At 40.8% G+C, this 24,734-nt stretch overlaps 1 protein-coding gene across 2 annotated transcripts in view; it reads right to left on the bottom strand.

Annotated features, from left to right (window-relative positions):
- Nucleotides 1-24,734, bottom strand: part of ATRN (attractin) — a 155,089-nt gene that overhangs the window by 50,785 nt on the left and 79,570 nt on the right. Inside the window, exons 20-25 of one of the 2 annotated variants that reach the window (XM_052780839.1) lie at nucleotides 21,308-21,401; nucleotides 20,353-20,405; nucleotides 18,676-18,770; nucleotides 18,059-18,137; nucleotides 17,500-17,657; nucleotides 8,976-9,146 (exon numbers count right to left, since the gene is read on the bottom strand). In XM_052780839.1, coding sequence (XP_052636799.1) covers nucleotides 8,991-9,146; nucleotides 17,500-17,657; nucleotides 18,059-18,137; nucleotides 18,676-18,770; nucleotides 20,353-20,405; nucleotides 21,308-21,401 — 635 coding nt within the window. In that variant the 3' untranslated portion in view covers nucleotides 8,976-8,990. Of the gene's footprint in view, nucleotides 1-8,975; nucleotides 9,147-17,499; nucleotides 17,658-18,058; nucleotides 18,138-18,675; nucleotides 18,771-20,352; nucleotides 20,406-21,307; nucleotides 21,402-24,734 lie in introns of those variants that run through there. The other variant, XM_052780838.1, reaches the window with a different exon arrangement.

The raw sequence follows: 24,734 nt of genomic DNA, 5'->3' as shown, positions 1-24,734 counted from the left end.
AGGCAGGAGGACATTCCCTTTCAGAGGCACCACGGATCTATTTTAAATGAACAGCAAGAGTCCATCCAAATGTCGAGGTTAGGAAGAAAACTTAAGCTGACTTGACCCCTGTAAGTCTTCAAAAGCTGCAAGAACAACCTTGTTCCACAGGGAAAGATTCTCTAGATGGAAAAGTGAAACCCTAAGTTTGAGAGAAGGAAAGGTCTTACAGCAATTAATTGTAACTTGAAAAACTCTGACACACACCAAGTATGAAGTGGAGCATGATTCAGAGGTGGGAGATCCCAGAGAGTTTTTAATACACCTGATGGTGTAGGTGTGGCCATCAGAAGGAGGAGTTGTGATGCTCAACAGAAAGCTGATGATTTTGAGTAAGGGATAACCACCCATAGCTGCAACACCAGCTGATCTGACAGCTAAAGGTCCAGGAGAGGTGGATCACAGAAAGCAGAGAAGTCCCAGACGTTAGTCCAGATTGATCTGTTCCTGCATTAAAAGAATTACTCCTTGCTCATCAGAATCTAAAAAAACCCAATTTGCATCCAAGCACATTCAACAGACTGCTGCTCGATAATTTGTAGAAGAAAAACTTCTGGCCAACTTGGTGCAGCTGAAGAGGTTCACATGCTCAGATTTACATTCTACAACAAGTAAAAATAAAATCTCCACTAAAATTTGATTTTCACACCTACTACTACGAGCCACATTGCTCCTGTGTGAAGGACCAATGAAAGAGATAAATGACTTACTCCTCACTTGCTGCAATATTAACTAAGCCATTGAGCTTTATGGCACAAACACTTGATACTGTGCAAATATAAAAACTCGTTCACTTCTGAACTTATACTGAGATGGAAATCGATTTATATTCCAATACTGTGCTGCCTTACTGCAGCAGTCACAAATTGTCACTTTTCAGCTAATTGGCTGCAGTCAGCAGTTGGCTCAGAAATGCCAATTATAGATGCTTTGTCTCCCCATGCGAACTTGCGGATTGCTGTGCAGAGCAAACACGGGCATAGCTGCCTCTAAATTAAAAATAGTCCTTAAAATTTAGTCCCCCATTTCTCTGCATCAGAAAAATTACCACACAAATCTGACAAACGGGAAGTATTTGTTCAATAAACAGCCAGGTGTTGAATAGTGATGCTCATCTAAATTTAAAGTGCACTAGCAATGTTCTGGAAAGTCCTATAATTGGAACAGCAATCTCAGATCGGATCCCGCACACCTACTCATTACAGTAACAACACTACCAAATGCCACAAGAAACCTGAGGCAGGGCCAGGAAAAACTCAGTTCTTCTGAATGTCAGGCAAATACCTTAAAACTAAAGCTCATCCGTTCCCATAGACCTCTGCCGCATCCACTCTCTATCCTGTCCAGATGCTGAAAGGTGGCAATGGTCACGCAAGAGAAGATTGGTACGGTAACTGGAAGCTATTGTACCAATTTTGCAGGACAGAAAAATCAATAAAACCCCCCAAATTTAAAAATTAACAAATTTTTTTTTAAAAAAGAACAAAATTTAAAAAAAATGAACTAAATTTTTTTTTTAAATGAACATTTTTTTTTTTTACATGAACAAAAATTTTAGAAGTCCCAACTCTTCTCTCAACCAGGAGCTAAGCAGCCTCCAAGGAGGGTTAGAGAAGGAATTCACACCTATAATTCTGCCCCAGAAATGCAAAGTGCAACTTCGCAGGCCGATCTACGAGACGGTGGCTTTCCACCCAAGCCCCGTGTTTTGCACCGCAGCAGCGAGGCCATCCTTGCAGATGACTCCGTAGGCACAGCAGCCGAGATGAAACTGAAAATTCAGGTAGCAACTTCTAAAATAACCGCGGCAGAAAGCCCCGTTGGCTTTGTAAAGCTTGAGGGAACGCTCAGCGCAGAGGCAGCGTTCAGGAGGATGAGGAGTAGATCCAACAAGCCGAGATGGCCAAGTTATCATGAAAACCTCAGTACGGTGGATTTCCATGGGGAAGAGGACCTCTAAGGTGCATTTCAACTCCCCCAAGCTTTGGGTACAATCCCTCCCCAAAGCCGAGCACACAGTACACAAATACTTCTGCCTCATTTGGGTTCTTGCAAACAACTGAACCGGTTGTTCAGTTGTTTCTACTTGTTGTTGTTGAATTCTGGTGAATTTGTACATAACTCACTCTTAAGACTAAAGTTAAAAATAGTGTATTTCACGATAACGGCAATTAAGTTCACGCAAATTACTATCATCAACTGCAGACAAAGACTAACAACATTAATCACTTCTAGCAGTAAACAGCACCACAGACTTCAGTTACAGAAAAGAAACTCCTTTAAACTATTTTAAGGGTTTTGAAACAGAATTGAACGGTCAAGAATCTCCCAACCTCGCATACTGCTTGCAGGCAAAAATCTTTACATACTGGTAGCCTCTCAAAATCTAGGTATTGGTAAGGTGTGCAGCTGAAGACTTTTGAACTCAAATTTTATGCTTGGAATTCAAAAGGAAAAGGATTAAGAAAAAAGAAAGAAGAGATGTTGTCATACTGCTCCTGACCCCAACCAACTCACTTCCAAAGTGCTTCTTTTTGTTCAAGAAGGGATTTCTTGTTGCTTACAAACTCTTGTCCATGTCTACCTTGAAGACCGACCTACAGGTTTGGAAGAAGTCACCTGAAAAGGGATTCTTGGAGCAATCCTGTATGTCGCCTGTTTTAATTCTACAACCTCTAAGCAATAGTACCTTCTCAAGCACAGCACAAAAACTTTATGCCATTTCTACTTTAAACGTTTAACTAGAAGAAAAAAACCTCTTTGCTAGAAGGTCTTGCTTAGTAAATGAAATGCAGGTAAGGAATTCACTCCTTTACGAGGAATTCAGCTGAGAAAAACAATGCAAGAAAATCCCTCATTAAAAAAAAATAAAATAAATGAACATTTTCCACTGCTCGGTTTAAAGGCAACAAGTTCAAAAATAGGAGACTTCTTGAAAACCTATATAAAATACCAACCCTTATACTGGACCTCAGATGTGTTTATGCTGCAAAGCTGTTTCGAGTTATCTTGAACTTGGCAGCAGGGATACTGCACTCGTGTGTTAGCCCGAACGCCTGACGGTTGGCAGGCGGCTTGCAGGGGAATCGGGTACCGCTGGCAGACCCCGGCACCCCAAAACACGTCCCAGCAGCAAAGCTCGGCTCACTCACAAAGCGCTAAGCGGTTCGCTCGTGCCACAGAAAGGAGAAAAGAGGTTACAGTCTGCAGCTGAGAATAACAGTTTGGTTACAGAGTGAGTTTTCGTGCCACCGTATGAGTCTTTTAAGAGAAAAATGCTGACGTGTTCCTTCTTTTGAATGGATTTGGATTTATACGCGACTGCAACCATTATTCTGGAGACAAGGCAGTTTTGAGCTACTTTGAAAAAAAAAATATTGTTAAAAAATAAAAACGCCAAAACTAGACACAGAAAGCGAGCCACTAGCTTTAAAACGCTCCACTCTTCCCAGTTGCAAGTCCTCAAATACCTCCCTCCAGTATCAGCCGCTGCTGCGTGGATGCATTTGTGAAGGATCCCGTTCCTTGGCTTCGTGCCGAGCAGAGCTCTGACACCATCTGCGTGCAGGATAAGTTACATTCGTCAGCATACCAACTATTTCTGGAGAGTTTCAACGTGGAAAATATTAAAACTTTAGCACACAACAGCTCAAACACTCTCTCGGACCCTGAAAATGCAGCAAAAAGATGAGCTTTACAGTCTACAACTGCTTGCGTGCCAAAAGCTTAAAAAGAATAAAAGTTGTTTTCCTAAAGAGTTTGCAATATAAGTACACAGGCGGGAATCAAGAATAAAAAAGAATAAAGTAGCTAAATACGTATTAGCAATATTTTTTTTTTTCTTAGGCTGCAAAATAGCTGACAGATGGAAATGGGCAAAACCTTATGTCTCACATCAATTCTGACCAGACAAAACACTGGAAATATGTGCAAGACAGAGCTTGGTGTTGCAGTGGTTATTAGTGGAAAAAAAGCTCTGTCTCCCTCTCCAAGGAAGCCGTGATTTCTGAGGATCATATGGGATGAGACATTTAAAACATTTATTGATCTGTATCACAAAAGGTTTGCAATATGCCAGCCGTGGAAGTCTCTACAGAAATTCTGAGGATTTTATATCCTTAGTAAAAAAAAGTAGTAAAATATGTATATATATTTATGTATTATATATATAAACTATATATATCGTTCAAAGTAAAATAAGTATATATTTATATAACCACATAAAAATACCTCTAGTGACAACAACATTTCTCACATTATTACACAATACCAAAGCCACACGCTGTTTCAAACCTGGTGTCACATTACTATGTGAAGTGACAGTAATAAAAAAAACAAAAACAAAACCCAAACTTGCTTTCAACAAACTACCTATTTGCAGGGGGAAAAAAAAAAAAAAGAAGATAGAATAACCAAAAACTCGTGCAATAATTGAAAGTTCAAGCCATTTTAGGATTTTTTAAATGATGCACTTGCATAGTTATGAAATAAAATGCTGGGAACATTAACAAATATATTTTTCTCCACTGCATACTCATGAGCTGGAGAACTGGCAGCCTGATCTGTGTTTCCAACATAAAACCAGAGGAAAAACATCAGGTACTTTGGAAGGAAACTTTATGTTGTGGAGCACAGGGCATGCGAGCTCATGTAAGGGCTGATCAAAGGGCTGCCTCATTATGCAGCATCAATAACAGTTTTGAAAGCTGTGAAGTCAGAAATCATAGGCTGGGCTGTTTTACTCATCAAGGTTTTATTTGTTGAGAGCCTCAGCTATGATTTTGTGTTGCAGAAATATTAACATGAAAAAATAACACTGCTGGAGAGGGAAAAATGAGCAACCTATACATAAGCTCATATATTAGCATTAAAAAAGGACAGGTAGTCACTATCTATTGCTAAAGGCTTTCTAGAACATGTGTTTTACCATTTTGTCATTAAGAACTTCCCGGTAAAAAACTGAACTGACAACTCAATCTATCACGATTTATTTCAATCCCTGTGGTCAAAATATTCATGTAATTTAAAGAGACTTTGGGTCCAGGTGTAGGAACCAGCACGGTGCTAGTCTTGTATGCAAACCAGACTGTTTTAAGAAATAACTATACATGACACTCATAATTAAGCAAAAAAAGAAAAGAAAGAAAAAAAGAAACCAATTTAGAAAAAAACCAAAACCCAAAAATGCCAATCGTCCCAGAAATTTATTATAACACAGGGCTGTGATAGCACTACACCGCCCTGACCCCAACTCTCCACACTACTTGCCAACGCTGCTGTGAGCGAGATTTGCCAATGTGGTAGAAAAAAAACCTTAATAATATGAAGTCAGGGAACTAAATGAGAGAAAAAGAAGTTTCAGCGACATTCCAGGAATGGTTTGTTTTTAACTAAAGCAGACCCACAGAGCCATCTGAGAGCTGTTATTTGAGTGCTGGTGGCTCTGACTTCGTACCGGTTAGCTAAACAAGCCAGAGGCTTTTGGTTTTGTCACCCTGTGTTAGCACGGGATATATTTTTCCCCAGTGATTTACCCAAGCTATATCTACTGTTGCATTTGAGTATGCCGGCTTCTTAAATTTTATTGGCAGTGCACTTCTCTCCTCTTCATTAACTCTGCTTACTATTCTTTGACTCTTTAAATAAGCTTTTGTATAAGGAAATATATCTAGCTCTTTTGGTAGCTGTAAAAGCTTCCCACCAATGGCCCACATTGCTCATTTTCTGAAATATATTTGAACTTGAGGTTTACATTTACATTCAGCAGTGGCATTCTGCATTTTGAAGAGCTATTCAGCACAGAAGTACAGCAACCGCAAGCAACCAGCACACCATCACCCTGGGCCTCACCCAGGAGAAATTAATTGCCTAATGCGGACTTTGCTTCCAGAGAAAATTAATTCTGCATTTTTTTGATATTATGATTTCCAGCCCTACATCTTAAAAGGGGAAAAAAAGAAAAAAAAAAAGAGATCAGCTTCCTTAGAAGTAAGACAATCCATACATATCTTACTCTCATATCCAAAAAACCCCTCATCCTAAGAAATCCTCCCGGTATTATTAAATCTGAATCTCAGTCTATGTCTCTCTGTTCTCCTATAACTTTTCTTACTTATGCAGCTAAAGTTTTGCAACAGCCACACGAGCAGACTTCCAATGCTATATGTAGATATTACAATAAACCTCGCAAACAACATGAATTACTACAGTTCATCCCAAGTATAGCTCAAGTTGTAGATATAAAACCCCAAGATTTCAATGCTTGGGTAAAAGGATAAAAATCCCATGCAACAATACAGCACTTGGGGAAAGTTTAGCATGAGCAACATTCAGGCTGCTGAAGCCACCACCTCCAGTAAAAAGCACTGAAGTTGCAACACATCCTAGCAAGGGTTAACTGCCTTTGAAAGAAACCCTAGTATTTAAGGATTTAAGAAGCTGCTAACAAAAATACAGCTTAATATGAAAGGGAACAACTTCTAAAAGGAGAAAAATGTCATCGGTTGATGCCAAAAATAAGAAGGCAGGAGCAGATAAAAAGGAAGCAGCTGTTTCATGTTTTAAAGTATCATTCAACTGTTCTGTTTTAAATCTTTCTGTCCCCAGCAGAAGATGTCAGTTTGCCTGTTCTGAAAAATCAGCATGTAATTGCATGTCTCCAGAAGTAATTACATTCAACAGCAAATTTCATCAGATTAACAAATTGATTTACGTTTCATTGTTCGGTTTAAAGCAAACTTCTCACCACGGCGAAAGAGATGCAGTGAAAGAGGCTCAAAAACACCTGCAGTTATAGCTAAATAAAGGCAAGGGACATCATTAGCAAACAACTTTGGCATTCCAGTGCTTTCAGAAGCAAAAGAAAAAGAACATTTTTGGAAGAGAAGGGGCACAGGGAGCTAAGGATGATTATATCTCCGTACCTACATCTATTCCTCATTAAAGGTGCATGAGGCACACTGAGGACCTAGCAGAAAAGCTATCAAGATCACCATCCTCCACGCGGTTTCAAGCCTACATAATTATTTTATCAAAGCAATCACTACCTATCCATATGTATTTTATTCTCTTTGGCCAACAACAAAGACATTTTTTCTTTCCCTTTACCCTTACTGAGAGCTTTCATTTGATTAGCCTGTGGCTTTTGATTACAGAACGACATTAATTTAGAGAAAGGGTGGAAACCTCCACGGGCCATGTCCAGTCCTCAGGGATATTTATGCCCTGTATCAAATACCTAATGTTTCCTCCAGAGACGAATCAGGGTATTAGAGTCAGTTACAGACTCTGCTTTTTAACTGCGGTATGCTTTCTTCACTCTATCTTATTACGTGCGTTATCAAAGCCTTTTCGTCAGGCTGTAAACCTCAAAGAGGTAACCCTAGAGAGCATCACGGCTGGCAATATTCTTGTCACCTTAAAGAGGTCGAAAGCCTAAAAATAAAAGGAAGGTGGAAGCGTGGGATCCGACATTCCTCCAGCTCCGTTTTTAAGCCGAGGGGTACCGCCTTCCTCACCTGGCAGGAGCTAAGGGTACCCCAAAGCTTTCCTTGGCTGTAGCAAAGTGTCATCCATCATTTAGCTCTGCACAAAAACAAATGCTTCCCAAACCACATTAAACACCGAACGGCAAGTAAAATTAAAGCTTAACTGAAACCGGTATTAAGATGCATGCTAATGGAGACCACCTGTTTCTACGGGTAACATTGCCAATAGAAATAGCAGGATGGGGAAAGAGTATCAGAAGAAGAAATTTAATCCAAAACTGCTTTAATGAAGGAGATTTCCTTTGAAAAATGAGAACTTAGGAAGATTTCTGTATTTGCATACTGCTGGACACAAGAACCATGAAACATTAATATAATGATGATAAAGATCAGATTAAGAGCTTTGTCTGAGGATTGTGAAGACTTTTAAGGAATGTAATTCCTGGCACTTTATGAAACATTGGCTACTATTTCCAACTTAAATAGCCACGTTCAGCATAAGAGAAAATGAGCCTGCTTTAATCAGCCAGAGAGCCATTCCTTAGAAGACTCTCAGTCTAGTTTATAATTCATCTCTACTCTGAAATCCAGCTGACACCAGCAGCATATGGCTCCACGTGAACTTTGCCTACACACGAACACAGGAAATATCTACTGGCTTAAGAAAAAGACACATTTACAATGTTATTGCCAGCTCCGCAAAGCCAAGGAGATGTGAAGAGAATCTGCTCTCTTACATTCCTACATACATTTTCAGCGTATCACTGTAAACCAGTGGGAACTGTTTGACAGGTCAAAGGAGGCCATTAGTGAAAATAATATGATCCCAGAGCAAACCCTTCGGCTGCTATGAGAGGCAGAGCAAAAGTCTTCTGATGCAGAGGACTAAACAGAGCTTCTGCTGTTCCCTTAGACTAACAACTAAGGCAAGAAGAAAAGGTCATAAAAATGTATCGAAATTAGTAGTCACAGGTCTAATGTACAAAGCACTCGAATCCAAGAAAGTGTCATTTCTGGAAGCTTATTCAGAGCAGAATCTATTCCCACATCTATTTGAAATCTTATTCAATCGCAGCAGTGCAGCTCTTAACCAGAGCACTAAAATGTGTATTTTGCTTCCAAATTTGGATGCAGTCATCCTGGCAACATCTGCGCCAACGGGAAGTTAACAAAAGCAACACAAGGCAGTGACGGCAGGGCCCCAAAGGAAGGTAGTTCATTAAAGAGTACATCATCCAAGAGGTTTGCACGTAACGGTTCACGTTTCATTCCGTGGGACAGCACACACTATGGTTTCTGTACGCGCAGCAGCAGGCACGCTGTGTAACCCGTGGATGTGCGAGTGTTTACACCCAGGTTAGTGACAGTCACCCGGTCCATCACCGAAAGCAAGTGCTGCAAATGAAAGGCTGATTTAATTACAGCATACCTGAGGCTGTCCTCAATTCTCAGGTCTCCCATTTATTACAGTTTCTGCGCTTGAACTTTTAGCAGCTCCTCGGAAAGCAGCGATCGATTTAAGGGAGATAAATTGTTTCCACCTTTTGGTTCACCATTCACAATTTCAGCCGATGAACTAAACAGCAATTCAACATTTTGAGTGGGTTCACAAATATTTTCCTATCACAGCAAAAAGCGTATTTTGGAATATCGAGGATAATTATGACAACACATTATGTGACCGAATTAAGCTATCCACAGTGCATTAACTTTCTGAGTAGAAAGGAATAAAGCTTTAGAAGGGGCTATATAGACCCACAGTCCTGAAATAAATGAACTGGAGGAACCCAGAAAAAAGATTCAAGACCCCCTGCAGAAGTTTGAGAAACTAAAAAATGTAAACGGCAGAGGCAATTTTAGCTATTTTTCCACTATAGCCTTTATGAAATCAGAGTGGAAGGCAGCAATTTAAGTGACTTGAAAATTTCCCACCAGTTATCAAATACTTCCAGTCCTCGAGCAGTGTAAGCTGTCTAATGCTGTTGCAGCACTCCACCAAGCAGCACGTGCAGCAATGCTACGTAGTCACGGCAGCACTCTTTTGAAGCCCGACATGACGATGAATTGCCGAGCAAACAATATATAGTGACTATCTAGCGAGATTTTGCAAATGGTATATTTTGTATGCAAAAGGCTGCAAAATCCGTTCGCCTCTCTTTGTTCCTTGAAGCATTTGGCTCATAATTAACGTTTAAGCGCATTCAAATTAAAATACTTCAACCAACACGAGGGAAAGAGAGGAGGCAATTGCCAGTTAATGATACAATTACAAACTGTGTTTTTTCCTTAATCAGCTCCTAGGCGTCTTACATATACCCAGAAAGTAGAGATCAATGCAAAAGGCTTCACAACAAGGGCTCTGAATCTGGGAGAAAAAAAAAAAAAATCTAAAATCAAATGGGACAGAGCGTTAATGAAAACAATAGTTTGGGCATGAAACAAGACAAGAACACAAGTTTATATTTAGTGAGTGGCAGAAAACACCTTCAACAGTAAGCTGTAATGGAGCAGAAAGCTTTCAGCCATTAAAAAGGGGCTGAAGCTAGCTGTATTAGTAACTCTAATTTTTACCCCCTGTGCATTCAGGAGAGGGACTCGCTGGGATCTGCTCCAGGTAAATACATGCTAGTTTAAATGTTGTTAAAAACTGCTGACATGTACCCAAGTATCAAAAGGAGTTTCAAATTCTCACCATTAACTACTAGTCAGCTCCAGAACTGAAGTTTCACCTCTGAGTGAGCTGACTTTTGCCTGGATTGGAACCCATGAAAAGAAGTCCTCTGAAAGTTTCTGCATTGAATTTCCTTGCTCCTTACTGTAATATAGCTGATTATTTGTATTCTATAGCTCTTTTCTAATGTGAGATATATTTTGAAAGAATAACAAAGCAAACTTACAACAAAGATTAAGAAAACAGGAAAAAACAGTGGGGAAAAAGATCATATTGCATTTACATGACTACAGAAAAACATCAACCCTAACAACATCCACTAACGTCCTTTTCTAAAGGGTGCACACTCAGTTTGGTGGAAGATTAGGAATATTTAGGGCAGTGCTTTCCAAGCAAAAGAGAAAAAGCTGAACAGCTGGGGTTTGCACAGCGCTTATAAAGTCACCGTGGCCGTGCCAGGCAAAGTTTGTTAGCAGAGAGGAGCTGCAAAGCAGAGAGAATGGAAATATCGAGATGTTTTCGACAAGACCTTACCTGGGTTTTCAAGAAAGCTTGGCAAGCTAAGGTTTTAAGTGAACGCCGCAACGTAGCTTTCATACTCAGAAACCACTCAGACGGGAGGTATTAGGAAGTAGATTGCTGTAGTTTGAAGGCTTTTTGCATTTTGCAGCTGTAGATCTTTCACAAAATAATCTTTTCAAGTCATTAAAGCAGGCAGGGAAAGACATCCTAAACCAATATACTTCACACCCCCCCCCCCCCCCCGAACTGAAGTGGTTATGAAGAGAGGTGGAGCAAGAAGGAAAAAAAAGCCAGAATTCAGCATTGGCAGGGACACGGCTATCTCTAACACAAAAGAGCATTTATACTCTCCAAGTCTAGATTTTAACAGGCAAGAAGAGAGGGAAAGAGAGACAGATTTCAATCAAGGACCTCAGAATAAAGTTTCTAATACTTAAAAAAAATAATAATGTGGATTGTAGATGACTTGCTCTGCAGCAGAGACTGTACATTTCTGAAGTTTTCTGTTTCAAGATTTTATATACACATAAACACTTCATTTAATACGCCTACTGTATCTAAATTGAAAATAAGCCAGGATAAGAGAGTGTACAGACAATGACGGTTTATTATGATATCCAAACAAATAAAAAAACCCTCAAAATCCTGGCTGGACATGCTGCACTGCACAGGAACAGACCAAACACACGCATAAGCTGCAAGGTGACACACACACACAAAGAGAGAATATTTTCCAGCAGTCTGGCAGTAGCGGAGTTTCACTGACTTCATCACACTTCCTACATTAAAAACACTCTAATTTCAAAAGGGAAATTGAAACATATTCTGTAACTGGAAAAAGTTTAATAGTGGAACTGCAATGAGCAGAACTGTAGGAGGCAGTCTCTGAGACAAGAAAAACAGTTTGCATCCTGGCCATACTGCAACACGTAGTTTTAATTAATCAGTCGAGAAGAAAGGAGCTGGGGGTGAGTGCTGAAGGAGCGGTCAGGAAAGCAGAGAGGTCAAGAAGTGTGAAGTTACCCCATGGCTCTATTTTAAATCTTGTAGTGAACCCCAGTCAAGGATTGACTGGTAGGAAGTCTTTGTCACAAAAATCCATACCTTGAGTTATCTTGTATTTTATCTTATTGAAGATAAACTTCTACAGAGAGCCAAGACTTTACAAAAAAAAGGAAAAAAATAGGGAAAGCAAATAGGAAAGAGGTACAGAAAGGACAGGTAGGAACACAGACTGCAATTAAGGGCAATTGAGGGCAGCTCAATCCACCGTGGATGATTGCACAAAACCTGAAAGGACACAGTGAGTCCTGGAGACAAATCATACTTTTTAACTGACTTTTCTCTCGTTTTTCCTCTATGGAACCATTACTTTTCATAATAACATCTCCTGCTCAACAACTGCTATGAAAAAAATTATCAGGATGGTGAGGAGGGAAAAGAAATTAGTTAGAGTAAAGCAGTACCCCTGGGTAACGTTAGAAGCGTAGTGTCAAACCGTACGAGTGTCTTAGCATCCAGTGTGGAAAAGCTTTCACGTGGCATCAAATCTGACAGCACGGTTACACCAGATGGTGAATGGACTGAAAGTACAGTGTGATACGAGGCAAAAGCAGATCTATATGGCTACAGGCTCCTTATGAAGGAGACATGACATCCCTCACAAAGGTACACCTAGCAAACATGGGCTAAGACGAGGAGAGAGTGAGGTGGATTGAAAACTGGTCAAATGGTTGGGCCCAGGGGGTGGTGACCAGTGGCATGACGTCTAGTTGGAGGCCAGTAACTAGCGGTGTATCCCAGGGGTCAATCTTGGGTCTGATCCTATTTAACATCTTCATTAATGAGCTGGATGATGCAGCAGAGCGTACCCCCAGCAAGTTTGCAGGCAATGTTAAACAGGGAGGAGTGGCTGATACTCCAGAGGGTCGTGCTGCCATCCAGAGGGACCTCACCAGGCTGGAGAAATGGGCCAACAGGAACATCATGAAGTTCAACAGGGAGAAGTGCAAAGTCCTGCCCCTGGGGAGGAACAGCCCCAGGCACCAGTATGTGCTGGGGGCCACCCAGCTGGAAAACAGCTTGGCAGGAAAGGCCCTGGGGGTCCTGGTGGACATCAAACTGAACGTGAGCCAGAAACGTGCCCTTGCCGCAAAGACCACCAATGGTATTTGCTTACCATGCAATAGCTGCATTAGACAAAATATTGCCAGCAGGTCGAGGGAGGTGATCCTTCCCCTCTACACAGCACTGGTGAGGCCACACCTGGAGCACTGTGTCCAGCGTTGGGCTCCCCAGTACAAGAGAGATGTGGACATACTGGAGAGAGTCCAGCGAAGGGACTGGAGCATCTCTGCTGGGAGGAAAGGCTGAGAGAGCTGGGACTGTTCAGCCTGGAGAAGAGAAGGCTCAGGGGGGTCTCATCGATGTCTATAAATACCTGAAGGGAGGATGCAAAGAGGACGGAGCCAGGCTCTTCCCAGTGGTGCCCAGTGACGGGACAAGGGGCAATGGGAACACACTGAAACACAGGAGGGTCCCTCTGAACATCAGGAAACACTTTTTGACTATGAGGGTGACCAAGCACTGGCACAGGCTGTCCAGGGAGGTTGTGGAGTCTTCATCCTTGGAGATATTCAAAAGCTGCCTGGACATGGACCTTGGCAACCGGCTCTAGGTGACCCAGTTTGAGCAGGAGGTTGGACCAGATGGCCTCCAGAGGTTCCTTCCAATCTCAAGCACTCTGGGATTCGGTGAAGACGACCACGCTCTTTGTCAAATTAAAAAAATGCAAAATGCAGACTTGACTCTCCAACAGTTGTTAAAGGATGCAGAAGAAAACTGGTTTTATCTCACACTCAGATAAGCAATGCTGCTGAGTTGCTGGGAGAAAGGAGGGAGGAATGCTGTGTTGAGCTACGATGAGAACTCCAGCGAAAGGAGGTGCAGGTGGGCTTATTGGAGAATGATGACAAAGCCATGACAAAGTAACGAAGAACTGCTATTGCAAGCATGAGAAAGGACTGAGACGTTCAACACCAATAGGTATTCGGAGAAAGGTGACAGGAAAACATCAGTTTGGGGAAAAAAGTTTCTTAGATATGAACTGAAGAGCATGCTAATTGAAACAGTAAGGACCACATATTCCTGGATGCAGTATCGCTGCCAGACTTCTTCACAAAAAGTCTCTCAACCAGTAAGAGCTGATGCTATTTCAGACTTTGTTTTGGCGAATAACAAGGACATTAAGAAGAGCTGGTGCTATAAAATTACCTTGGATTGAGTGCACACAAGCACATTCATATTAAATTAAGGATAAAACGAGGCAAGTGTAAGAGAATCAAAGTTCACTCTTTTTAACGATGAGAAATTGAGTAAGACAGTAAAATCAAGTGGACTAAGGAAGTAAGGAATGGGAAAGCAGCCATCTAAGTATTTCTCTCAGGTCAAAGATGCAAAACTATTTGAAAGCCGTATCCTCAGAACTCACCTCAAAAAGGACATTAGGAACAATTAAAGAGTCTACATATTATGGAGAGGAAAGAATTCATTAGCAACGTCTTAGAAGCCAGCAAGTAGTACAGAGATAAAATAAGAACTGCCAAATGTCAAGCTGTGCTAGACCTCAGCAAATGTTAAACAAAATAGCAAGAGATGTTTCAGCCATACAAGTAACGGAGACCAGAAAGGGAAAGGGAAGAGGGTATGCTTAAGGACAGCCAAGAGATTAAAACCAATCAGCTACATCCCTAAAACTAAATTAGAGTTTTCATTAAGGACAAGGACACTGAACATAGGTGCAAGGCAAGGTGTCTAATGGGAACAAGGTTATAAACAGATACACAACCAAGGTGGAGAAAACACTCCAATGTTTCAATGTGTTCAAAGTCACTGAAAGCAGACAGCGTGCATTCCAGCACTCCAAAAGAAATGGCACATGAAGTAACGCCTCTGGTAGCAAGGCTGTTAAAGCAATCTACCAGCCGAGCATGGCACTATGGAAAATTTAAAAAGGATTTAGAGGAGGAGGGACAATCTAGACATTCATGCTTCCAAAACCTCAATAGCATGCAAAGTTTCAGGACAAGTTTTGAATAAAAGAACTTAAGTAGTAAATGAAAAACTGAAATCAACAAGCAATAGAGCTGACAAAAGTAATCTGTGCTATGCCAGCCCACTATTTTCTGTCTGTAAAAACAATTAGTTGTATAGACCTAGGCAGTACAGCTGAGCTAATCCAGATTTCATTATGGATATCAATACACTGGAAATTCCTGGGCGAGATAAAGGTGGTGAAGATTATTTCAAACATCATAGTGGTTAAAGAGGACAGAAGTTAGTTCAAGGATGGCATTTGGACAGACTTTGATATACTCATTAATGAGACAGACCCCAAAAGAAAGTGTGCTAACGTCACAGTCTGCTGACAAAGTTGAAGAGGATCATCAATAAAAATATGGAAAAGAACCACAGAGAAGAACAACTAGATGATCTTCAGGACCGGCAACGTTATCCAGTAACAGCAGCGGGATAACATCTTACGACGCTATTAGGGACCGAGAAGAATGTTTGCTATCAAGACTGGGAGCTCATCAGTTGGAAACCAATGCTGTGAAAGAACAGGGTGTATTAGTCCATATTAAAATGAATAACGACTATTAATTGCTGCAGCCATGAGAATGAGCAAAGCAAAATACAGCCATAAAAGGACCTAGAAACGTCCATAAAGAACCTAGAGATACTGCTGTACACAGCAATGGTGAGACCTGATCTCCATGACCTTACCCATGGCTGACCAAAACTGTACAAGTAAGATTAAGACAAGGGAGCGCAGAGGAAAAAAAAATGAGACAACTGAACCTGAATAACCTGTTTCACAGGACAAGATGATGAGGGTTTGTCTTGCTTAAGCCAACAAACAAACACTAAAGGCTGAGAGAGGATATGACCTGTCCAAATTCATCCAGGGAAAGCAGGAGAACCAGCTGCCAACGAAGATGGAGGGGACATTTAAGCTCAAGGACAACACCAGCACAGGAAAAGCTAGCAGAAATTCACAAGTGCAGGTAGGGTGGAGACCGGAGTAAACACAGGAGAGCTTAAGAAACAGGAGACGGCACTGTTCTTAAACATCTACAAAGTCCTAACACACAGTTCTGCATCAAGAAATAGGAAATAAATAAATCAAGGTAAAGTACAGTGCAGCACTGATTATGGCAAGTAAACCATCAGCCAACATAACCTGTAAGTTAAATAAAATACTTTTTTTTTTCCTGACTCCTCTGATTACCAATTTGATAAAAGAGAAGCCTGAATATTTAAATAAACCATTACAGAAGTGCCCACCTTTGTACGCAGGATGTTTCTTTCTCTACTGAAAGCAGTATTCTTCTTAAATGAAAACAATGAGGCTTAGTACCTGCTGCTTAAGCATCCAATGACATAAAGGTTTCACCTTGCAGCTCTTGCAAACTCCTCCATATCTAATAATTAGGACTCCACAATGAACTAAGACTTTACCAATTTGTAAAGTAAAAACTCTCCAGCTGGCAAACGATTACCAATATTGTAAGCGATATTAAAAAGAACCAAAATGCAGTCCAAAGTCAGCCTATCAAATCTACCAGTCTGCAATCAACAAGACAAAGTTTCCCAAGTACTTAAAATCCACCATCTTTACCAAAAGGTGATGCAGACATCTCACAATTATTCATAATATTTTTTTAAAAGTTCAGGAAATACCTTGAAAAATATTACTATACCTTAAGGACCTTTTTTCCAGGTGGACCTCATTTCCTTGCTCGATATTATCATGTGGGTTATCTTTGTTGGAAGTGACCCCTATGGTGAGTTTGTGTGACTGATATGTCTCAAATATCAAGTAAATTAACGTGAAGTTGTCAGCTTTCACATAATAATTGGTTGAATAAAGGTGAAGATGGAAGAATTGGGGTTCCCACATTTGACCAAGCTTCTTAAAAAAGGCAGAATTCAAATATACAGAGCCTCGTTTGAGATCTCTGTTCCACACCTAGAAGTATTTTTGTCCTTCAACGGGCGCCTGTGTCACTCTGAGTACACTGTGGGTTGATAGTTGACTTAGCCCACAGCCAGAAGGTGGCCAAGGTTTCTCTGAATTATTAGCTGCCACAGCAGTTGCAGAGTGTCTGTGATTGCAGTCTGTGATCTATGAGTGTTTTCATGACCCACCAAGCTTCATCCACTGCTTCTTCAGCACTAGCCTTATCATCACAGTCAGTCTGACACCTGAGGCAACGTGTGTGTTAACTGACTGCACTGAATTAAGGGAAAGAATGAGCTTCATCTTATTCTGCAGGTACCACCGGTCTTGGGCAGCGCAAGGAGAAAGAGGGATGGCCCTCGAGCTGTGCCGTTTGAGAACTAGACATTAAAAAGAAACACGAAGACCATTTCTGTTTTCTCATTCCGGGCTTGGTTTTTGGCTATATGAGGGTTTGTTTTCTTCAACATCAGTATCTACGCATTTAAAGTCAGAGACCTCGTTAGAACATAGCCCTATTAATAAGAGAACAACCCACTTTATTTCACAGCACGTTTTCAAATCCACTGGGCTGAGGCAACATCAGAAGATGATGCACCTTTTTGCTCTGAATCAGGAACCTCAAACCCTTTGTCTGCTGCAGGATTATATTGAGAGCCGGTTCAGCTTGGACAACACAAAGCACCGAGCTGCCACATTGCTTGAGCAAAACAAAAAGCGTACTTTTAAATAATTATACACATGTTAACAGCTCCTACCTGTATTTTTATCGGCCAGGTAAAATTGCTGACATAAACGAAGAAAGTGATGTTTGGATTGTTGCGGAAATCAAATTTCTCATTGGAGAAACTGTCCTTGTATTCTTTTATATTGGTTCTTGAAACAACTGGAATTTCCTCCCCAGCCTGCGTGCCAGCTGTTTTCGAACGTTGAAAAGTAGCAAGAAAAGATGTTTCAATGCACATTTTAAGTGGCAAACAAAAAGGGCGAAGCCTTCTGAATTTTAATGTTACAAAATTAACTATTCATCTGAACACTACTATTTTAAGCAGCACTGCATTACTGAAATCACTGTATGCCAAAATATCGCATTACTAAGAATCAAATTTGCACCTTCTATGTTTCCAAAATACACTATTACGATAGAAAAACATGGTTCTTTTTAATATTTTACTTCTGCCCCCCAGGCTTCACATTTAAAACCATTACAGAACAAGTTCATAGGCTAAAAAAAAAGTTGCCCCAATTAAATTTGCATTTGTTGAAAACTGCTAACGGAAACAAGCTACCAAGAAACTCAGATCATGCTCATTTTACCTGCAAAACTTGTGGACCAAGTAATGTTGAGGTTGAAGTTTTTAGATGCATTGATAAACATGTCCAGGTCTCTGTTTTGCTTGGGGGGGAAAAAAAAAAACAACAAAACCCATTTTTACGATAACAATTTTACTGTACTGTAAAAATTTTCCTAGCAAATCTTCACTGAAAAATAAAATAATCTTGGAATTTGTTATTTACAAAAACCAAATACATCAAACATAAAGCTATTTACATTTTCTGGAAGCAGCATTCTCTTCCCCAAGGAAAGCATAATAAAGAATAAAACAAGTCACGTGCATAGAATAAAACAGGAAGAATAGAGACACAGTGTATTGGGTGAACAACAAGCAAAACGAGAGTTGCTCAGAAGTAGTTCAAACAACCGTGAAGACTCAGCTGTGGTTCCTTATGAAATTTTACCATGAAGATTTGAAACTGCATGGCCAAGCCAAGCTCAAAAAGTTCTGGTTGCTCTGTGGAGCTCGACGTACATGTCATGTTAAGAGACTACATCTGGAGACTTGCAGAACTGTAACAATTCATCACCTCCACGGTCAAGAGATGACAAACATATATCCCAAGGATGAAGTCTAAAGGGAAAGTAGAAAATTTACCTCTTCGGGTGTTGCTACAAAGTTGATTGCTGTGTAATAGCGATCATCCTCTTGAGAAAGACTGAAGGTGAACTGATAGTCAATGAGAAGAGTATCTGTAAGGAATGCACGGATAAAGTCATCCCATGTCTTGGAACAGAACAAACTTCTGCAAAGCAAGGCACGATGATCCCCCACAAAAGGGACAAAAAACGCTTTTTGAGTCTAAAGGGGAAAGAGATTCTGCTTACATTTTCCAAGCAATAGCCTCCAGCGTTATTCTAAATGACTGTTCATTCCTATACATTGTAAAAAACGTGCCAAGACATTTACTTTTTCCATACTGCAATACCTCCACGTGCTAAGGGAATACTAGCAAAACAAAACAGACAGTATAATCCCCACTTGGGAGGAGACTCACTTCCACGCATGCAAAGTTTCTGTACATCAGTGGACTGTACAGGGAGGATTTCCACGGAGCAGCTACTTGTTCATGGACCCAGTTGCCATCCTACTCTGGGTCACATCATGTCCAGGCATGCCAGGACCAGTTTTTGGCCTGCCTGTATGCCCTCCTACGCTCACGTCTGCCTAGGGCTGGGCTATCACCCCTCTGTTAATCAGGAGTGCCCAGCCAGTTTTGGGCATACATCCACCAGTCCCAGTATCCTTTTATTAAAACGCAGCGTTATGACTTGTACGTATTCCCGAGCCCACGCAGAGATATTCCAAGCAAGAATAAATATGAAGCTATACGCCAGGTGTTGTTTTTCTCTTACTGCCTCCTGGAGATGCCCTGTTGGATAGACACGAGCTAGAGAACCTTCTGACATCTACCCACAACTCCTATGAAGCAGCAAGACAGAAATTTTCAAGGAAGAAAACCAAGTGAGACTGAATCTGTATAGCACGAGGTTGTTTCCGTAAGAGTTGTAAAGTTCTGTCTTTTTCTCCTTTTTGGCCACTTTACCACCCCTGTCGTTGGCAGCAATGAATTAGGTCATCCTTGCAAAGAGACTGTCACAAGAAGCCATCAGTGCCCTTGTTTGGCTAAGCAAGCAGAAATCAGATTTGCTAAATACAGCATGTTGATAATTTCTGTGTTGCACAAAAATACTATTTGAGACTTGCATCTTTATGTAATTTAAGATTACATCTATCCGTGCCTGCCAGTGTGCTGATTGCTAATATTTGCAAATAGAAGCTGGAGAGTTTCCATTAAGTAATCTGAATCTTGGCAAAGTATCTTCTTGAATTGCACAGGAATCCAACTGTTCATTTCAGAGGAAAAGTGGCAATTCTGAAACCTGAGCCATTCTAACATGGAAAAGAATTTTAAGAAAAATAGTATTTTGCGCTTAGAAAAATTCTAAAGAGATGCTTTGGTTTTGACTTATTAGGTATATATTTTAGAGTGTTCTCCAGAAGACCGGATTATATTTCAGTCTTGTGAAAAAACATTCAGAAGTTTGTTCTGAAAGGTCCAATCATCACACAGACCTTATCAAGAAGAGTATTTTCATTCTCTTTAAACAATACTTTTGTGAAAAATGAAGTTTTTTAAAACTATTTTTTAGTCCTTCCCCTAATCCCCTGTATTTTAAAGAGGTGCTGAGACAACCAAAACTAGTTTTAAATAAGGTATTTTAAACTTCAAACACATTTTTTATCTCCAAACAAAATCCCAAGAGTACTCACAGTAACACGTTCCTTTAAGTGGATTTCCCTGATATCTGTTTTCAACTTCACACCTAAAAAGAACACGTATTTTTTAATAAATGGATTTGTTTTTTTCAGCTCCGTTTATTCCCAGCCACTAAAAATCAGAAAACACCACCTGTGCTGATAACGGTACGCAATTAAAAAAAAAACAGATGGATGTCTGAGCTATACTGGGCTGCTGAAGAAAGTCCACGATCCCTGCAAGTCAAACTAGTACACAGTAAAAATGAAATATAAAATTTTGGATATTAACCTTTGCATCCACTTGAAATGTACTTATTAGCTCTTCACAATGCAAGGAACTGGATTACTACAGTCAAAACCTAAAGTTTCCATTTACTTTTATGGCTATTCCAGGATGTAGTCCTATAAATGTTTACCCATGTGAGCAACACTTTAAAAACGGACCTGGCAATGAAATTATTTGGAATGAAATTATTTCCACTAACATTACACTAAAAGCATTTCTGTTACGTTACAGAGAAACCTCCAGCAAATTTGTTGCTCTGAAAATGCTCCATTAAAATGCTTGAATGTCAAAGTCTTATTTCAGATATATTTACACTCCCCCAGAACAGCATCAGAGTGCGCAGAGAGTAAAAATCTACCAATTAAAAAGAAACTATTGAAGGATAAAACAAAGTGGTATGTATAGATTGGGGGTGGGGGCATTATTTTTTCATATCCCATCCCTTCTGCATGACATTCCCAGTTGAAATATTCTTAAAAATGGAAATCTTCAGGAAATCATTTTGTTCATGTTATCCCCCAGGGGAAGCACGGCTGGCTGCACCGTCAATGAAGTTAGTCAACCGTCAGCAGGAAGAGATGAGCAGAGACGTCATAAATACAATCATTAAAAAATGTAGGGGTTCCATGCCGGTATGTGCACAGCCTTTTGATTTCAAATAGCAAAGTGAAACAAACTCACAGTTGACACTCGTCTCCTTTTATTCCCTTGGTGGTGCAGAAACATTTCCCTGTATTTGTGTTGCAGACAGACGCGTGGCCATTGCACTTGCAAGCTGTTGAGCAGAGGGGGGAAAAAGATGCAATGTTGAATGAAGCAAGAGAAACAGATTTGACAGCAATTAAGTCCTTTAGTTGCCAAACTGCGATACATCAACAATTAAAGTGCATATGAAAACCCATTTGGTGCTCTTTGGTTTCTTTGTGATACAGAAGGCAGCCAAAAATAGAACCGTGCATCAAAACGGAGTGAGTGCAGGCTCTGGGACTGGTGTTCTGTATGAAATCATGATCAGACTGTGCTTTTTAGCCTCAAAAATTTAACTTCCTCTCTTGTTGTTAGATAGCATTGGGATATCGTAACTGGTAAGAAAAACACAGTATTTGGGATAGTTTGGGGCTTGCTAACACGTTTCAGTCAAAACTCCTGAGAGAAGACTTTTTGCAAGGAAAGCAAAGCTCGTGGTGCTTTTAGGGTTTTTTTCTAGGAATAAATAGAATAATTTTCTAGAAATAAATAGAAATAAATAAATAAATTTGAGAAAATAATGCCATTATCAACAATGTCAGTGCATCCGCAGTGTAAAACGGCTGGTGCTAAGAATATGATGGTAAGTGGTTTGGGGCACATGCCCCAATATATTTTAAAATAGCTTTAGCCTGGTCTCACGAGCTGAACGCCACCGAGTCATGGTGAACCAAATCAGCACGCCCCTAGACTACATCAGATTTGTGGCATGCCCAAAATAGACCAGCTCATATACGGTGAGCCTGCTCGAGATGCAAACCGAGGTATGACAGTGGGGCCGTATGGGAGGTTTGCTTCAAAAGAATGCTCCCAGTTCAAATTAAAATGCTAACGTTGACATTGCATAACGAAGTAGAGAAGGTACATGTAAAAAAAACCCCTGAACCAAAATAACAAACAAGAACAAAACCAACACAGGCAGTTGTCTTTGATATAACGTTCACTATAACTAGAAGAATGGATATAATAACTTTCCCCAGAAGGTAGGTGCCTTTTAGAAGTTGTTCTACCAATGAATGGGAAGGTGCGTTCATCTGGAGCTGTGCATGGGAGAGTGTACAATGTAAGAAAGGAAAAAGATTCTACACAAAGAGAAGATCCCTCATTTGTGGTCCCTGAGCTTGCTGGAAATCATATGCTTTAAAGGCTGGTGCCTCCTCGTTAGGAGGACATATGCCTTCTCATTAAGAATGACATGTGCCACTCAATGTACCAGCAGATTCTTAGACATGAAGTCCCCATCCAGAACATCCTTGCAAGCCTTGGACCTTATTTTATGAATCCCTTTGATGTCTTCTTTTTATTGGCATGTAATGGAAGCTATATTGTATCTGGGACACTTAATTGTGCTTCTCAGATGTGGATGAGCGGTTTCCTAGCAGCAACACGGAACAAAATATGAAGAAGCACAAGGGCCTATTGTTGGAAGAAGTAGACTGAATGAAGATTTGACAAAATAATTGTAATCTGTGAAGCAAACACACCTCTCATTAGTGGCACTTTAAAAAAAAAAAAAATTCTTAATACTATTGAGAATGTCTTGTACTTCCTTCCTTACGCTTTCCAAATGGTAAGCAAAGTGAAATTTGATCAATATTCAACATTAACATACATGAAATGTGAAATTTTTCCTAATTTTTTTGTTGTTTAGACACAGATCACAGTATCCTGAGCGCTAACATTAACGCTTCCTCACCTTGCTCTTTAGCCACAAGCTTATCAAGAAGACTGAACACTGAAGTATCTCTATTTAAAACAACAGTCTATTTATTTATCCATTTTTCCTACGAGCCCCGTAACTGGAGATCATTCACTAAAGGACTGGCATACGCACAAAATAAAATTTTCTCGTGGCTTCTCAACCAACCATAAAGTTTGGAAATGAACTATTGACAAAAAGTACTAGACACCCTCGCTGGAGTCTAAAAATGAAAATTTCCCTCCCGAGTCTGATGCTAGAGCAGAAAGCCAAAATTAATGGAAACGGTTTTTTGACCGCGAAGCATGGTAACGGTCTGACGACGAACCACCTTACAGCAAGCGTCCTTCCACCTCCTTAGCAAACCACGGGTCACGGACTCATTCAGAAACGGTCACGAGGATCGCTGCTCCTCTTCCCGCGTTTGCGACGGTCCAACATACCAACGGCAACTGCCTCAACTCACTTGCCCGACCCCGTTTTTCCACGCCAAGTGCTTTAGCCGTCCTCCAAAGCCCCCGTGCAGCCCTGGGAGGAGGGAGCGGGCAGGACCACGGCACCAGCAGCTCATCGTGGGCCACCAGCAAACGCTCCACGGAGGCGTTCAGAAGCGCTGCCGCAGCAGCAATCTGATTTCGGGTATAATAGGGCCTTCCGTTTTCTTGCAAATAACTTCCTTATCTACCGCTAGCATATTTTCATGTGAAACTTTAATCAGAAAATTCAAAAAATCCTGAATGCAGAGAAAGCACCTTGCAGCTATTTTTACATTTGATGTGCTGCATTTCCTGCCCTTCACGATTAACGCTTCTCTACGTTGGACGCTTCCTAAAAGCAACCGCTGAGGAGTGATTTACCTACCATTTAGTTATTATCTGCCCAGCTCCGCAAACACCAATACCTATGATGATATGCAAACAAGTCTTTCAGAGAAATAACTGCAGTTTGTCAAAATTTTTTCAACACAAGCGATATAGCAGTGTTCACCTGCCCTGGTGGCACAAAGCAGCAGGAAAAGGCACCTTATTCCGTCCACTCTTCTTATTCCACCCTGGCTTTTGAATCCCATCACCACCAGTTCCAGCTCTGCAGAGCCATACCTGTTTGAAAGGATATTGCTATCCCAACAGTGTCGCTCCAATTCCTGATGCCTCAGCAGAATGGGAAATACCAAGCACCAACAATTTTTCCAGCACTGAATATTTACCATTTTGAGGATATTTATGGTCCCCATGCTGCTGGGAGCATTGGGCTAACGCTGCAGATCTGCACCTCAAAGTACAAGGACTCACACTAAGTGTGCAAATGCACGGATGCTTGTGCATCAGGATGGAGCGCACCAACAACCACCTCCAGCACGGATGTCACCGCGGGCTCCAAAAACAGAGCGGCACACAACATTGCACAGAAATGCACAAAAAGAGTGGCATCAGCACATCATTAATGGGAAAGGAAGGAGGAACCACGGCTCAGAGGAGGGAAAAAGTGGCAGTTGGCTCTGTTGCCCATCAGCCATTCCTGATCTGAAGAATTCCCCTCTGGAAACCTTTTCACCGAGCAAAAATTACTAATGGCCAGCAGTTGCTCTGGCTGTACCACATCGGATGATTTCCTTTCCCTTTGCCTCTTCCGATCCACCTGGGTCTTTCTGCCCAGCTTTCT

This window comes from Harpia harpyja, chromosome 2 (genome assembly GCF_026419915.1).
Source record: "Harpia harpyja isolate bHarHar1 chromosome 2, bHarHar1 primary haplotype, whole genome shotgun sequence".
Classification (NCBI taxonomy): domain Eukaryota; kingdom Metazoa; phylum Chordata; class Aves; order Accipitriformes; family Accipitridae; genus Harpia; species Harpia harpyja.
This window is presented reverse-complemented; position numbering and strand designations above follow the sequence as displayed.